The 12,130-nt window shown below is 43.9% G+C and overlaps 1 protein-coding gene across 6 annotated transcripts in view; it reads left to right on the forward strand.

The window, feature by feature from the left end:
• The window catches only part of EBF1 (early B-cell factor 1), a 407,699-nt gene continuing 396,555 nt past the window's right edge, over positions 987-12,130 (forward strand). For all 6 annotated transcript variants that reach the window (XM_018050098.1, XM_018050099.1, XM_018050100.1 and 3 more), the window contains exons 1-4: positions 987-1,187; positions 3,262-3,418; positions 3,968-4,031; positions 4,663-4,718. In XM_018050098.1, coding sequence (XP_017905587.1) covers positions 1,054-1,187; positions 3,262-3,418; positions 3,968-4,031; positions 4,663-4,718 — 411 coding nt within the window. In that variant the 5' untranslated portion in view covers positions 987-1,053. The remainder of the gene's footprint in view (positions 1,188-3,261; positions 3,419-3,967; positions 4,032-4,662; positions 4,719-12,130) is intronic.

The raw sequence follows: 12,130 nt of genomic DNA on the forward strand, positions 1-12,130 counted from the left end.
TGCAAATAACTTTGGCCGGCTCCCCTGCGCCACCCGGTGAGGCATGTTAATGAGGGAGCGTGGCCCTGCGCGGAGAGCCCGGAGGCTCCGGCGCCGCGATTGGCTACGGCGAGGCGGAAGGATGACGTTATGCAAATGAAGGGGCGGGCCCTTGTGGCGCGGGCCCCGCCTCCTCCCTTTGGGGTTAGTGTGCTTGTGTTTAGCTCTGGGGAGAGTCAAACTGGATTCCATAGGGAAAGCCTGCAAATCACTTCTATTTTAGCAAGGAGAAAACAGAATCTCTATCTAGCAGGGTCCACCTCTCTCTCTCTCTCCCTCTCCTCTCCTCTCCTTTCCTCTTTCTGTCTTTCCCTACCCCCTCCCCCTTCCCCCCACCCTACTCTCCCTCTCTGGTGTATCTGTCTACGGCAACCAGCGTCCTCCTCATCTATACACGCTGAAAGGAAAGAAACATCTTTGGTTGGGAGAGAAGGAGGAAAAAAAAAAGAGAGAGAGAGAGAGGAAAAACTTGCCTGGTTGTGGAAAATGACACTTGAAGTAGCAAAGCCGGCAGCGCGAGTTGAGTCTATTGTTTCTTAAATTGCCATCAGGGTTTTTTTTTCTTCCTGCTTCTTCAAGTGAACGGTACCTCTACAAAAGGAAACTCCAGCCCCTCCTGTCCTTCACCGGCCTGTGATCATTACAAAAAAAAAAAAAAAAAGCAAAAAAAAAAAAAGCAAAAAAAAGCACCCAAACCAAAAATTAACCAACCAAACAACCCCCAACAGCCAAGCACACATCTCTATTTTTTTTATTTTGGTCTTTTTGTTGGATTTTCCCTTCCTTTTCTCTCTCTCTCTCTCTCTCTCTCTCTTTTTTTTGGGGTTATCGCTCAATTTTGAGAGAAGGTTTACATTTTTTAAAAATTTGCTTTCCAGCCCGCCTTGATCTAGCGCGAGTTCATCGACTCAAAAAAAAAAAAAAATCTCTGGCTGGCGTTTTCTTTGCCTTTTTTTTTTTTTTTTTTCAAATTTTCAAGGGGGAGGAGATTTTCCACAAGAAAAGGTTGTTTTCATGTTTGGGATTCAGGAAAGCATCCAACGGAGTGGAAGCAGCATGAAGGAAGAGCCGCTGGGCAGCGGCATGAACGCGGTGCGGACGTGGATGCAGGGCGCCGGGGTGCTGGACGCCAACACGGCGGCGCAGAGGTGGGTACCGCTGGGGGACCGCGGCCGGGGAGGCAAGCCGCGAGCAGCAAAGCCGGGCGGCGGTAGCGGCAGTGGCCGCCGCGGGGTCGAGCCGCGCTCTTGCGTCTATGGCTGGGCTCTGCTAGCCTCCGGGGCTCCGCGCTCCCCGGCCGCCAGGTCTTGGTTGCCTGCGGCCGAAGAGCCAGGAGCTGCCTGCAAGGAGCCCACGATTTACCGGCACTTTACCCTGCCTGGTTTGTGACTGTTTTCATTTTGTTTTAAGCCAGAAGAGGCTCTCACCAGCGTGATGTTGGATATCTGTGTTTTTCTGTGATTGCTGTTTCTTTTCTGGCCGGCTGTCTTTTCTTTCTTTCCTTTCATTTTTTCCCGCTTTTCTGTCATTTATTTGCCTTTTTTCATTTCTTTGCTTCTTGCTTTCTCTTCTTTCTTCCTTTCCTTCCTCCTCTTTCTCTTTCTTTTTACCCTTTTCTCCCACTTGAAAACTTTCTTTCCTTCTTCCTTTCCTGCCTCCCTCTCTTCCTCCCTTTCTTTTCTTTCTTCCCCCTTTCTTCACTTCCTTTCTTTCCCCCTTTCTTCTCCTTCCTTCTTTTCCTTCTTTCCTGCCTCTTCTTTCTTCACTTTCTCCCTCTTTCCTCTTTTCCCCTTCTCTTAACTCCTTTTCTCTTTACATTTCCCCCTAGAATCATCTTATTTCTCCTCTGATTCTCCTTTCCTCTTTGTAGTTTTCAGTTTTTCTTGGTCCACCCGGAGAAGAGCAACTCCTAACTTGAATTCTGACATCTTCTGAAAGTCTTCCCTACAGTCTGTAACTATGGCCCCTTCTAAGCCCCTCTGCCACTCTCAGCTCCTGGGATGCTCGGTTGTATGGCCTGGAGGCACTGCTCCAGGAGACTGACCTGGGGGAACTTTCCCCGGGCACCCTCTGTACCCTTTCTGGGGACTCCTGGTCCCAACTGAGAAATGGTCCCCCCTTTTTTCAGGCCACCATTTGGGCTTGGGAGAGTGGGAGATATGGTGGCCCAAGACTGTATCCCGCCCAGAAAGAGCGGAAGGGGAAGAAGGAAGATGACTAATTACATCATCCTCATCTTCTCCGGGCTGGGGACAAGTGTCCACAACACTGTTCCCGTCCCCAGTGATAATAAGGATGGGGGTGGTTGGTAGTGAGAGTGAGTTGGGTAACCGGGCTAGAAGCGAAAGTGTGTGTGTTTGTATGTCTGTGTGTGGCGCGTGCATGTGTGCGCGAGCCCTTGTGTCCGGGCAGGTCGAGCTGTCAGTGGCCTCACTGAGCCCCTGGCGCCCCAGGCGCCCCAGGCTCCAACCCCCGGGAGGGCGCGCTCAGCCGTCAGCCCTTGTTCATAGGATTTCTGGAAAGCGTGTGAGGATTTCTGAGAAACAGTAAAACTTTGTCAGGACAGGTCTTAAAAAAAATCAATTCCCTTTCCCACAGCGACCACCCCTGACAGCTCTGAGTTCCACCCGCAGGTCCTTTTCCTCCACATGCTTTCCTTGGGGGGGTGGGGGAACATGCAGCTTCCCGATGCCGGGCATCCGCGGCTGTCCCGGGGGCACATAAGGTTTCCCGGAGGATGGCTGCTGCAGCGAGGAGCTGAGCATGTTCCCCTCCATTCTCTCCTGCCCACGGGAGACTCGAGGGGGTGGCGGGAACCAACTCCCATCCCACCCTCTAAGTTGTCAGCGGCCGTCTCTATGCCGCGATCGGGTTCCCCTCAGCCACCGCTTCTTTTCTTACTCCCCTACGCAGCGGAGTCCAGTCGGAATAAATGCGTACAGCGTTTTATCTCTTGTGCAAAACCCAAACAAAACTTTCACACCTCTTCGTCAAATTCCGGGGGCGCGCCGGTTCTCGGCGGGGAGGACGGGACCGTTGCTGGCACTCTGGTCCCATCGCCTGGTGGGCCCGAGGCGCCTGAGGGGGCGTGTAGGGAGCCCACTGGGCGTTTTGGGGGGCAGACAAGGTGGTTGTTTGAGCGTTCGCGCGTGTGTAAGGGGTGACAAGGGGTCGCAGGTTGTTGTCCCGCTTAGCCGTCTAACTCTACGTCTTTGGCCGCAGCGGGGTGGGTCTGGCCCGGGCTCACTTTGAGAAGCAGCCGCCTTCCAATCTGCGGAAATCCAACTTCTTCCACTTCGTCCTGGCCCTCTACGACAGACAGGGCCAGCCCGTGGAGATCGAGAGGACAGCCTTTGTGGGGTTCGTGGAGAAGGAAAAAGTAAGTGGGCGCAGCGCCGCTGCCCCTCGCCCCCTGGCCAGGAAGCAGGCCCGGGCGCTTTGGGAGGCGCGCTCCTCCGCGAGTGCAGAGCATCCATAGCACATCCCTGCGCGGGGTCCCCAAGCCACTTCCCGTTCTGGGCGAACCTGGGCTCCCCGTTCATGAGCTTCTGCTCCAGAAAAGTTCGCACCGACTCCCCGGAGCTGGAGAGAGGCGAGTCCGGCTTCGCACTCCAGGGTCAAGGGTTCCGGGGTGAACCCGCCCTCGACCGCGCGACGACGCGCAGCTCCTGCCTCTGCTTGTCCGCAGGCCCTAGCCACGGGATCGCCTGTGCGCGCCCCACGAAATTCTCTGGAAAGTTAGAGGGAGCAGTAAGGGTCGGGAGGGCGGCGGAGGGATCATAGTTGGCCGCAATTTCTGCTGCTCCCGGGCCTGTCCGGCTCCCCGGCCTGGGGTCCCTGTTTGGGGAAAGATGCCTCGAAGTCGGTCCACTAGCTCACGCCGACCTCTCCTGCATCTCTTATGTCTTTGCGTTCTGCTGCAACCCAGGAAGCCAACAGCGAAAAGACCAATAACGGGATTCACTACCGGCTCCAGCTCCTCTACAGCAACGGTGAGGCTCCTGTCGGCTCCACGCCAGTAACCCGGGGCTGCGGGTGAGGGTAGGGGGCGTGGGGGAGCTCCAGGTGGGCGAGAACCCTGAGCAAAGCACAGTTGTTTGGCATTCTCGGGGTAAAGTGGCCCCGCCGGTTTTGCTTGAAGAGGTCTCACCTGAGGAGGGCTCTGAGTGGCCCGAGGGCGGCCGCATCAGCGTACCTGGGCCCAGGTGTGGTGCCTTAACCCGCGCTGGGCGGCTTTGTTTTTCTTCCTCCGCTTTCTTAGGCCGGGCTTCTCCGCTTAGCGTAGACTTCATCCCCAAAGTCCCTCGAGTTCAGGGGGCTCGAGCGGTCAGGGCCTTGATGGCTGCAGGAGAGCGTGCAGAGGGCCTCCAGCCTTTGGAAGGGAAAGTACCCAGGTGGGGGGTCCATCTTATTCCCGGCTGCCAGCGCTTGGGGGCTGCCTTCCAAAAGCGCTCGGGCTAGGCCAGTGGCCCTTATCTGTGCCCTGGGGAAAGGGGGTCCCGGCTGTGCTTCTCTGGGACAGTCGGAGTTCCATCAGTCTTGGAGCTCCGTTGTTTGTTTTGCGCAGATCCTCTCTCACTTAATTTTTTTTTTCGTTCCCCTATCCCCCGTCCCCTCCCCCAGGAATAAGGACCGAGCAGGATTTCTACGTTCGCCTCATTGACTCCATGACAAAACAAGTAAGTTTCTTAATTTCGCGCCGCGGGGGTGACTCCACGGCCGCGAAATTTGGGAGAGTCAAGAAGCTGGCGACTGCTTAGCGGGAGGATTGGGAGTCGAACTCTCAATGCCTGGGCAGACTGCTGTCGCAGCGCAGCCTCCCAAAGGAGCACTTTGGCTCGCCGCGTGGGGAAGGTGACTCGACGGCTCCTTCTTTACAAGGGAAATTCAGACCTTGTGAATTAAGACTATGGGGGTGCTGAGTGGGGGAGAATACGGGCTGAACTTCCTGTGACCTGGCCAGGGAGCCCCAGGGGGCGCAGAAGGTGCCTAGGGACCCTGGTGCAGATCGGGCTGAACTTGTGAAACTCAAACCATCAGGACCTCCCCCGGGAGGCTCGAGGGCAGAAGGAACTGGTGAGGGGCAAAGGCAGCCTCTCCAGGAATGGGGAGATGGACCGAGAGCGTAGATGACCCATTCTACGCATTAAAAAATGAGAGGTGGTGATGGTGGTAGTATTGGAAGAGGGAGCAACAATTGTTAGAGGGTATTTTGCAAAAATCCTCCTGCTCTTGCCTCCAAGTTTGGCAAGAAGCCAGGCAGCATGAGTGAGCTTGTGGTCTTAAAGGTACATAGACGGCGTTTTCTTAAGCTACCCAACACGCGGGTGCCAAGCAGTATACATTAAGGTTGAATTATGGTTTAAAAGATACAATTATGAGCCGAGTCAGAAAAGAGGTCTGACGTTTTAACGAGGGGCAGAAACTTTTTTTTTTTTAAATTTTAAGAAAAAGTTTAGCAATTAAATATCTGGTTAGGTAGCCGGAGGATTTAGTAACAAAAAAGAAGACAGTTTTATTGGGTGGGGGAAAGAAATCAGAACAAAGAGAAAGTTACCCATTGTGTACAAACCACCAGTTTAGTGAGAGGGTTAAAGCTCATTTGCTTGATTTTAATTTTAAAGTATTCCCTTTAAAAAGGGGGACATAGTTTTCATAGATACTGGCTTGGAAAGTTTCAATTTATGGTATACATGCATATTTAAAAATTGTTTTTAGATACCCATGGCTTAAATATGTTGTATAAAATGCACCCAGCTGTTGGAAGTTTTAAAATCAACTCAGCAAGGACCAATTAAATAACAGCTAATTGTAATTATTACCTTCATATTTCATTGTGAGCCAAGTAAAAAACATGAGAGGATGAAATGTATTTTTTAAAACGATGAGTACATATCTCTTGAAATCTGTTTCAGATTACTAGCCTAAATATTTTACTTTCTTGATCTGTTTTATTTCGTAGTTGATCGTTCAGAGTAAATGCACACTTATACTTTTACTCTTATTAATATCATTGTTTTATTATTATTATACTGGCTTTGATCATTATATAGGCTAATTCCCTTTCATTTGGACACTGTATTTTTAAAAATGTTTTTCCTGCCAAATAAAAAGTCACAAAAACTTGATTTCAGTAACTTTAAAAAAATATCAGAACAAGAATGTCTTAAGTGGAATTTTGTGTAAAAAAATTGTGTTTGATACCTTGAATATCTTTTTCTTCCATTTCCATCAGAGAAAAGATGGGAGGGGAAAAGGGAAAGTATGAATTCTAATACATATTCTGAACTATGTACTTATTAGAGTTTAATTTTTAAAAGATAAAAACATCCCCACAAACCAGTATATGAGACCTGTCTGCTTGTGAAATATCGGCCACTTAAATATTAAATAATAGGCAACTCCATGAAGTGAACAGTTGTAAGGAACATAAAATTAGGACATGCTTGAAGTGATACCTTCTCTCAAAACTTTATTTTAGGCCCTGTAAAAAAAAAAAAAGGAAAGAAAAAGTGCCACAAGAATTGATTTTCCCATTATGAAATGAACTGACTTTGTACACTGTTCCATGGTGGAAAAATAATCTTGATTTTTATAAAGCAGTACATCTAATATTATTTTACTAATAGGGTCATAGAGCTTAAGAAAAATTACAGTATAAGGCATTCTTTGACTGCTTGGTTTCATAAATTCTATCAGTTATGAGGGTGGAGCTGGGACCAGAATAAAATAAAGTGTAGTAACAGCAGGTATAAGAAAGTCGTTGGCCATACTGTGACATCTCACTGAAGGTTAAAATTGTAAATGTAGGCAATTACATATTTTGGTGGGGAGTGACCTGAAAAAAACTTTAGTAATTATCTGAATTTAGTCTAAAAATATCAAGAAAAAAGATTTTTCCAGGCATACCTGTTTGCTTTCATAATAGTTGTCTAATGCCTTCTCTGTAGCTTTTACTTTGAAAGGCAGTCTCTGCCCGTTATCCGGTTGCTTGTTCCTTGAATATGTGCTGTAAGAGTTTGGGAAGTAGGTTAGCTTCTTGTGTACACAGCTAATACAATAGTCTTCAAAAAGCAGATCAGCATGAAGAACCTGACTCTCCTTAGCTGTGATGTAATTATTTTGTTCTAGCCTTGATAAGTAAAACTGTGGATTCTCATCTAGCTTTGAAATTATTCCATGATCATTAAAATGCCAAGTCTGATTTTTAAATTTCTTAAGTTTTTTATTTTAGTTAAGTATGCAGTGACCCCTTCAATCAGAAGCTTGATATAGGTGATTGATTAAATACTTACTTTTTCCCCCCTGTGAAATTCTTATAGATAGACTCACAATTTTGATAGAGTTTTGTTGCAGAATGGAATAATTTCAGTGATGCGATGAGTTCTAATAACATCATAAATTTCAGAGGGAATATCTCGGTATAGTTCAAGTGTCTTAGCTGCTAATTTATCATAACATTTTTCATATCAGATGCAGCTTTATGTATGTGATGTCATATCTTTGACTTACAAGTTGGGGTTAAAACTCGAAGGGAATCTTTGGCAAGCAAGATTCAAAACTAGCTGTGCACTTGATATATTGGTATAGTTTTCCTGATCTTGGGTGGCGTTAGTAGCACTGAGATCAAACAGAAATGTACTCAATCAACCAAGATGTATTGGTATGACATAGTATTTCACACCTTTTCAAAGTGTCTCATTACACTATTTTGGGTAATGACTTTTAATTTTGGACTCTACCAGGAAAGGCGAAGCTTTATTAGAAATGAATGTGTAAGGATCTGAGCCTCTCATCCCTGTACTTTTTTTTATAGAACAAAACGGATATAATGATATTTAAAATACTTGTCCGCAACTAGAAAATAAGCTTGTTTTTGGGAAGGGTTTTTCAAAACCAAGTTTAGCTGGACTAAAAATAGGTTGTTTTTGTGTCATTGCTGTTTTTGGTATTCCATTAGAGAGCATGCAAAAAGGCCTGCAGGATCCAGAAGTTTATGGCTGTTGCATCTAACAACAGTATCTACTGTGGACACTCAAATGAACTCAGTGAGAGAGGTCTGAGGTTTGATATGCTTCTGTTCAGATTTTCCTGTAGTATCTGAAACATGATTATGTTCTGTGATTGCTTCAGTGAGTTATCGTTATTTTTTTAAAAAAAACCTTTAATTTTTCTTCCCTCCTACCATCTTGCTTTGAAAAAAGTGACATTTTTATAGTTCAGAGAAAGAGTGCTAAATTCCATAAAGTTATCAAAAACAAACATTCCCTGCCCCCAAACCAAAGCTCTCTCTTTGGAAAGAGAAAACTAATAGTCACATAATCCTGGTGTGTATGGATTTGAAGGTAGGCAGTATGGTGAGGGGACCCCTTAAAAGCCCCAGAGCAGTGAGAAGACTAAGATACAATAATCAGAACTGCTGTCATAGTTCTCTTTCCAGATAATCTTTATATATTTATTTTGATGTTCCCGGTACTTTAAGTTATTGATGCAAGTGCATTTTTTCCTATTGATTGTTTCATTATATCCTGCCACAGCTACGTAGAATTGATTAACAGCTCTTTCTGTTTGTGGTTCTTCATTGGTAGATAAACACATTTTTAGTGTATCAATAATTTCCCAAGGAATTCAACAAGGCCAGCAGAGAGATTCTTTCATTTATTTGAGGAAACAAACAAACAAAAAAGGACAGGGCAAGTTTATAGTTAGGAGCCATATTTCAGCAGCTTTCTCTTTTGGTAACATGTCAAAAATGCAGGTGATTTAAATTTCCTTGCACATAGAGGAATGAAGAAGTTTGGAATTTTTATGCATGATCGGGACCTGTGTTTGGGAAAATGTAAACTCATCACAGTGGAAAATGTGTTGTTTGGAGTCTGGGGGTGAAAACAAAGCTGATGGTTTTGGAGAGATTGCTGGAGCCAGATGGCCTAGTACTTTCCCAGTCTGGCGGTCCAACTGCTCCCTCCTGGATAATATACAGCCATTTGTTCAGGGATATTTACGCTAGAGCTGTTTCCATGTGAATGTTTGAACAGCATTAAAAACGAACGTATTTGTAGCAATGCATTTATTGAACTTGTATGACTGCATGGATAGTCTCTTCTCGTGTCTTATACGGCTGAGAGGGATGAAGAAAGTGTTTGGATGCTGGTGAACTGTTTATATAGTTGTCGAGCAAGGATGATTTGGTCTTAGTTATTAAAATGTGTAAGCATTTGGAAACTAATGGAAGGAATGGTAGCACCTACCTGGAAGCTCCATTGTGAAAATGAATTCATACATGAAAAGTGCGTAGAACAGTGACTGGCATATATTAAGTGCTTAATAAATTCTCTGCTTTTATTATTTTATTATTACTATTATTACCCCATTGAGTTAACAAAGCCAGTTGTATCTGCTAATATAGATGTAAATGTAGTTATCATATGAGTGAAATATCTTTTATTACTGCTAGAAAAAGAAATATCATATGATATTATTATAATGATTCAGTTTTTATCTTGGTGTTTGAATAATATGAGAGATTTTATTTTTTTGAGGCACAAAAGATGCATTCTGAAGCTAACTGCTTGTGGTACACATTCTCTTTTTATTCAGGGCTGAGATGTAACTGAACAGCTTACTGAATATGATATCATTCCTTTGCAACTTTCCTAATTCAGTTCTGCAAACAGGCCTGCTTAGTGGCTGAGCTTAAGTTACATTTTTGTATTAATTTGTTCACCAGTAGCAAAACTGCTAATTGAAGCAAAATAATTTAAAAAATTTATTCCACTATCAATTTTGGATTGCTGTTTGACACAATTGTTTATGAAATGTCAAATTTGTAGTGTTTTCTTTGGCATAGGTTAATTTTTAACTGAGACTCCCTCACCTACTAGAAGTTTCTCGAACCACATTAGCTAATACTTTTTTTTTTTTTTAATGACAAGTACTAGAACTTGGTCGTCGAATGTAATGATTAGTGTTACTGTATGTTGATAGTGTAGGTGTTTATATTATTCTTTGATTAGTTTTAGTTCTTGGCATTTTGCTGCCAAAGGCATGCTGACTGTGTTTAGAGGACACTTTACTTCTAGTTGAGAGAGATACTTTGTGCGTTTGTGGATGTATTTTTAAGGTGACAAATTAGGTTTGGCTTTTTATTTTCAGTTTGGGAAAAAAAAATAAGTGACTTATTTTCAGCGTTGCTGTTTTGATTTAAATAGAAAATTAGGAGTTTTTGTTAGTTACAGGTAACTTGTCTGGGCTTTCCTTGTAGCTGTCAATAAAGAATCCCCTGCAGTGCAGGAATCTGTTTGCAATGCAGAAGACCCTGGTTCAATTCCTAGGTCTGGAAGATCCCCTAGAAAATCACAACCCACTCCAATATTCTTGCCTGGAAAATCCCATGGACGGTAGCCCTCTGTCCCTGGGATCACAAGAGTTGGACATGACTTAGAGACTAAACCACAGTCTCTCTTCCTTTCTTCCTTCCTTCCATTCTTTCTTTCCTTTCATTCTCTCTTTCTATCTTTCTCAGTTGATGACGACACGTCTCTGATGGTTTGTTTGTAAACCAAGAAGACTCCTAATGAAAACATTTTGTTCCTAAAACCCTTTCAGATTTTGATGAATCAAAGTCAAAAGTGTTCTCTTTGCCCATTTTGTTTCGGCATTGGACACAAAGAGTTAAAACTATTAGAAAAGTAAACAAAGAAAATCATGCTTAGTTCTCTGTATTTCCTTTGGCATCCCATTGATGTGTGATCCCAGTGTAAGTTCACCCTGTATTTTTTTGTTTTACTGCATGGTCTTTATCTGTAGTAGGTTTCAGTTAACTTTTAAGACCCAGTGGTATTAGAAATGCAAAGATGAACCGTACTTCACGAGATGCCTGCTGAAACAGTAGCTACTGAGGCAGAATTTCTCAGTTGATTCTATTTCTTTTCAAAGATGGTATAGGTTAATGGGCATTTGAAACTGCTGGCATTTTATCCTCTTACAGTAAACCTTCTGACAGTGTTGCTGTGTAAGGATGTAAAAGTTTAACAATTCTATTTTTCCTTCATTTTTGTTAATTATAAAAAGTTATTTCTGAAAAAACCTTCAATATGAACATCAATGGGGTATTTAAAATAATTGTGATAATTTCATTATGCTCATTAGAAGAGAAAATTAAGAAAAGGGAGGCTAGGATATTCAGAAGAATAAATTTCCAAATTTGTCAAGTTTTGACAACTTTATTTTTTATCAGTTTCACTAGGTTTTTAAAGCTGAGACGAATTTTGTGCTGTTTATTCTTTTCCCTTTCTTCCTGTTGAAGCATTCCTGCCACCTTAAGGGTTATATTTGCATTGGAAGGATTAACGTAAACATCTTTTCTACCTGATATTGGTTTTTTTTTGGGGGGGGGGGGTTGTTTTTTTGGTTGCTTCACCATTGATTCATTTATTTAAATAATATATTTTGTATGTTTTCTCTCTCCCTCTTGCCCACTTCTGTAACAGGCGTCCCATTCTTACCCCTGATGAACACATTGATTTATTTAAACCACTGTTGTCTTTGTCGGTCTCACAGCAGACTACCTTCTTCCCAGTGAGCAGGCGCATGATTTACTATGGAGGATGAAAATAAGCCTTTTTCTTGGTGTTCCATTGTCTAGGTCCTAAACCAGCTGTCTATTAAAATGGTTTCACTTAAAGTGGTCAATGCTGTTTATAAGCTTTTGTGATCTCCCAGCTGATCCAAGCCTCAAGGAGCTTTACTCACACCCTACAGAGGCACATATTTAAATTACGAAGAAAAGCAGAACCTTTTCCCTAAGTTGCGCTAGAGGATCCCTTTCATTTTAGGCTTGGAGTCTGGGTTTGCTGAACTGTGAACCAGTCTTGATGTGTGTACTAAATGTAGATGGCAGAGACTTGGTGTGTGTGAAAGCCAGAGAGAACTTGTTGCCATTTTTTTAGACAGTCTGTCTTGTTGACAGTCCACATCAGAGACACTTATCAAAATAGATTTATCCTGTTTTCCTATGTTGGATCTCATCAGAATGTTGATTTCTCAGACCATATTTTTATAAGATGGTATGGTATGTGTGTTAATGAGT

This window comes from Capra hircus, chromosome 7 (genome assembly GCF_001704415.2).
Source record: "Capra hircus breed San Clemente chromosome 7, ASM170441v1, whole genome shotgun sequence".
NCBI lineage: Eukaryota > Metazoa > Chordata > Mammalia > Artiodactyla > Bovidae > Capra > Capra hircus.